Raw genomic sequence first — 4930 nt, 5'->3', positions numbered from 1 at the left:
ATAGTATCAAAAGAATGTACAAAGGAAATGAAGAACAAAATATAAAGAAATTGCGTAAGAAAAACCCAAGTCGGAACCCCCGTTGATGATTCCCGCGAAGAACTGTCGAAAACCGTAAAAAGTCGAAGAAGAACGAAGGGTGAGGGCTTGCTTCTATTTATAGTAAATTGCAAAGCTTCCTCAAGAAGCTTTGCTTTCTAAAATATCTGCCCTCGAAAATCGTGCCAGATCGCGATCCCATAAAGTCGGATCGCGATCTGGCTTCTCGAAAAAACGTGAACCGCCACCTAGATCGCGATCCAGGAAGTGCGGATCGCGATCTGCCCCAAAATCACGATGCTACTGGAATTTGTCACCAGATCGCGATCCGACTTTCCTGGATCGCGATCTGGGTCTGAATCTTGCTTGCTACTGGAATTTGCATCCAGATCGCGATCCGACTTTCCTGGATCGCGATCTGGGTCTTAATGATCACTTTCTCGGCTTGAAAAATCGGTTTCGCTTCCAAATGGCTTCGACTTGGCAACAAAAGCTTACAAAACCTAAAAAAGGAAATAAAACAAGAAACGCAATAATATATACAAATAAAGCCGAAACTCGGACGAACGAAGACCAAAACTCGAAGATTTGATAAGCAAAAATCGTGCAAAACGAACACTTATCACCTAACGAATTTGTGAGCCTAATAAGAGGGTGTTTGACTAAGCTTATAAGATGTTAAAAGGAGCTTATAAGATGTTTTAGAGCTTATAAGCTCTTCCAAAGTGTTTTGTAATGTTTTAGAAAAAAGATGTTATTTTTTTAGTTAAATAAGTTGTTGGAGAGCAAATAAGATCTTTTTAAATAAGTACCTCTACTCCACATTTTTATTTAGGGCGAATGGCAAAAATGCCAATCACAGTAGACTTAAATGCACACTGGTCCAAAAAACAAAACAGTCTCTCAATTAAACTCATCCCCATGCCTTTAGTCTAAAATACTCTCCATAATATAATTCTTATCAATTCCATCCATTATGCTCTAACTTCCTTAATATTACACATTGACCCCGGATTTAAACAAATATATCACATTAACCCCTCAAAATATTTCTTTTTTCAGAAAATAATTTTTTTTTCCGGCCAGATTCCATCCATTATGCTCTACCCCACATTTTTTTTGAAAACTTTTTTTTTCCTGAACTTTTTTTTCTGGGGTCAACCACTGTTGACCGCCGTCGGTCTCCGGCTTTGACTTTTTTTTTTTTTCAAATTTTTTTTTCTTAGAAAAAAAATTTTTAATTAATATTTTTCTTAGAAAAAAAATATTTTAATTAATATTTTTTTTTCTTGGCTACTAAATTACTGTCCCAGACACTAATATTACTGTTTGGGACAGTAATATTATGAATATTATTTCCCGACAGTGATATTATTAATATTATTGTCTAAAACAGTTAAATTATTGTTGGAGACAGTAATTTAGCAGCCAAAATAGTAATATTAATTAAAATAATTTTTTTTAACAAAAAAAATTTCAAAAAAAAAAAGTCAATTAATAGTTAAATTACTGTCTCCGATAGTTAAATAACTGCTGGAGACAGTAATTTAGTAACGAATACAGTAATATTAATTAAAATTTTTTTTTTTAAGAATAAAAAAGTCAATTAATTTGGTTAAATTACTGTCTCCGACAGTTAAATAACTGCTGGTGACAGTAATTTAGCAACGAATACAGTAATATTAAAAAAAAAGTCAATTAACAGTTAAATTACTGTCTCCGATAGTTAAATAACTGCTGGAGATGGTAATTTAGCAGCCAAGACAATAATATTAATTAAAATATTTTTGAAGAAAAAAAAAAGTCAATTAACAGTTAAATTACTGTCTCCGATAGTTAAACAACTGTTGCAGACAGTAATTTAGCAGCCTAGACAGTAATATTAATTAAAATATTCTTTTTAAGAAAAAACAAAAAAAAAAAAAAATCAACGCTGGAGACCCGGCGGTCAACGGCAGTTGACCTACCGGAAAAAAAAGTTTAAAAAAAAAAAAGTCAACGCCGGAGACCGGCGGTCAACGGCGGCGACCGGCGGTCTCCGGTGTGGCGGGTCAAAATTGGAGGTCAAAATTGAAATTATGGTTAAAATTTGTTAATTGATGAAATTGGGTTAAATTAGGGTGTAAATCATGAAATTGGAGTTGAATTGGGTTTCAATGAATTGGGGGTAATTTTGGTAAATATAAAATAATTTTTCTTATTTGCAAATAAGTTTGAATGAGCTGGATTTATTTGAAAGACAAAAAAGTTGATGTCCCTCTTTTAATTAAGTGCCCTTGTCATGAGTATATTTGCCATTTTATTTAAGATCTTATAATGAGTAAAAATAGGAAATAAGCTCATTATCCAAATACTCTAAAAATTAATCATAAAAGTATGATGTAACAACTTATCAGTTATCAGCTCTTAAAATATTTTATCAAATGTAAGAGCTTATCAGCTGTTTAAAATAAACTTGCAACAATTGAAATTGAGATAAACTGTAAGACGATTTTAAATTGGTATAAACAACTGAAGAACTATTAATATTCGATAATCCTAATTTGAATACCAAACGTCCAAATTTGTAAAGTAAAAATACTTATCTCTGAAACATTTCATCGAACAGATAGAAGATTCACAATTAAAGATCTTATTCAGGAAATGCATCCAAATTCTTTAAAGAATAAATGTGACAAGTCATAAAATTAGGAAAAAAAAAGACTATATATCCTCTAAAAGTGATTTCTCTGTAAAAGTGATTTCTCGAGTGTGTGCGGCTTCTTTTTCACCGTCGGCAATGCGGATTCTAACAACGTTGTCTCCATTTCAATGCAAAGCGAATACGATTATATCTATCTTCTTCATAGTTTGGCAATTCAGACAGAGTTGTCGGATGATATTCTCTCCCTTCCGTGTCATAAATCTCCATGCGTACTTCCTCCAAATCTTGCAACCACAGCTGTCTGAGTTGATCGTCTTGGTCGTCTCCACTTTCTCTCTCCATTAGAATCTTCAGCACACACTCCATTTCCTTAGCCGAACTGATGCGGTGGTACGAACCGATATTTCTTGGACGACAAACACACAATGCACTATTGAAAAGAGATGAAATATTACTAAATGAACATGGCCATTGGATTTTAAGTCTCTCAACCGCAACAAGTTTATCACAACCTTTGTCTTGTACCAGATTAATGTTCTCTTGAATTATGTGTTCATCGTCATCATCACCACCATCATCATCATCATCATCATCATCATCATCATCATCATCATCATCATCATCATCATCATCATCATCATCATCATATCATCATCATCATCATCATCATCATCATCATCATCATCATCATCATCATCATCATCATCATCATCATCATCACCATCATCATCACCATCATCATCATCACCATCATCATCATCATCATCATCACCATCATCATCATCATCATCATCATCATCATCATCATCATCATCATCATCATCATCATCATCATCATCATCATCATCACCACCATCACCATCATCTTCTTGTTCAATAGTCAGAAAAATTTCAGATTTACTTAATGACTTGAGCAGTTTTTTTAGCTTCACCGACCACAAAGAGGGAGCATCAAGTAAATACAGATATATTCTCGACTTCCACTCGATAGAAGTTGATGCGAAAGAGATGGATGGGATAAAGAATCCATTATAGCTGAAATCAACCATGTTTGGGGCATCCATAAATAGCTTGATTCCTCTCAGTCCATCGCAACGGACAATAATCAAGCGCTCGAGACTTGGGAATTTGCACGACGACAAGCGGTGCAATAACATTTCAACCCCCCGCAGATACAAATGCTTCAGATTGCAAAGAACCGCTCCTTTGTTGAACCGAAGATTACCGCAACTAACTTTGATGGTTTCAAGAGACGGGGGATAAACTTCGATGCTACAACATTCCTCATCTCGCTCGAGTAAGTCATACTCGATGAAATATAAGTCTTTGAGACAATGTAATTCGTTCACCTCAATTTTTCTTAACCCCCTACAGTCTTCGACATGCAAAGTTTCAATCATCGGGCATCTCGCGATTATCTTCTGAAAAATCTCCGCCTCGATACGGACATCTAGAAGATGAAGTGTTTTCAGATGCTTGAAGAGTATTATCCGGTCAATAGCCTTTCGGTCCAACGTCAAATTGTCGAAGTGCAAATCTTGGAGTAATTCCGCCTCAAAGACTACAGATGGCGGATGAGTCGATCCCGAACCTTGTTCCGAACAAATAGAGAGACAAAACTTCTTCATACCCTTATTTGTTGTTGCGAGTGTCGAGATCCATTTTTCGAGAAACGAAGCCGGCGCGGGATCCGAATCGTCTAGCGATATACTGAGGTGAAACTCCTCTATGCATAGCCTTTGATCACGGTATCGCTGTAAAGTCTTGTCCACAAGGGATAAAAAATTTTGTTTGCTTCCTTTGAAGCAGCGGTTGGAAAAATCGAGATTGGGACGAGCGCACCAATCGTAACGCCATGATTTCGACAATACAGACGTTCGGACAGCCTCTTCTTGGGAGAGGTGGTACAGTATTTTCTGTAAGATTCCTTGTGGCAACTCGGATATTCTGTCCACTGAGTTGGAACCGTCTTCTCCTCTGGCCCTTTTCATGGTTACGTACTCTGCTCAAAAGATTTTTCACCCTTCTGATTCATAAACAAACCCTTACGAATTTGTCAGCCTAATAAATCAGATTAACCCTTTTAATTTGTTTTAGTTTCTGAAACTTACAACTAATTTATTTATTTCTTTGTTGCGTGCACAGCTAATTTCCTTCTTTTTTTGGAGTTCCTTCTTGTGAGGATTCTTAACTTAATATTTATGGCAAATTACCAAAAACCCCTGAAATAATATTTAGGACAAAACG

At 35.6% G+C, this 4930-nt stretch overlaps 1 protein-coding gene across 1 annotated transcript; it reads right to left on the bottom strand.

Annotated features, from left to right (window-relative positions):
- Positions 1–2827: 2827 nt before the first annotated feature.
- Positions 2828–4674, bottom strand: LOC105966000 (F-box/LRR-repeat protein 13). The gene is made up of 2 exons (XM_088818312.1): positions 3647–4674; positions 2828–3113 (listed from the first exon to the last, which is right to left on the bottom strand). Exons 1-2 carry the CDS (start codon positions 4672–4674, stop codon positions 2828–2830), a joined length of 1314 nt encoding a protein of 437 aa, XP_088674438.1.
- Between the last annotated feature and the right edge of the window lie 256 nt (positions 4675–4930).

This window comes from Erythranthe guttata, chromosome 5 (genome assembly GCF_056151865.1).
Source record: "Erythranthe guttata isolate IM_541 chromosome 5, IM_541, whole genome shotgun sequence".
Taxonomy (NCBI): Eukaryota; Viridiplantae; Streptophyta; class Magnoliopsida; order Lamiales; family Phrymaceae; genus Erythranthe; species Erythranthe guttata.
Note: the sequence above shows the minus strand (reverse complement) of the source record. Positions and strands in the feature narration are given on the sequence as shown.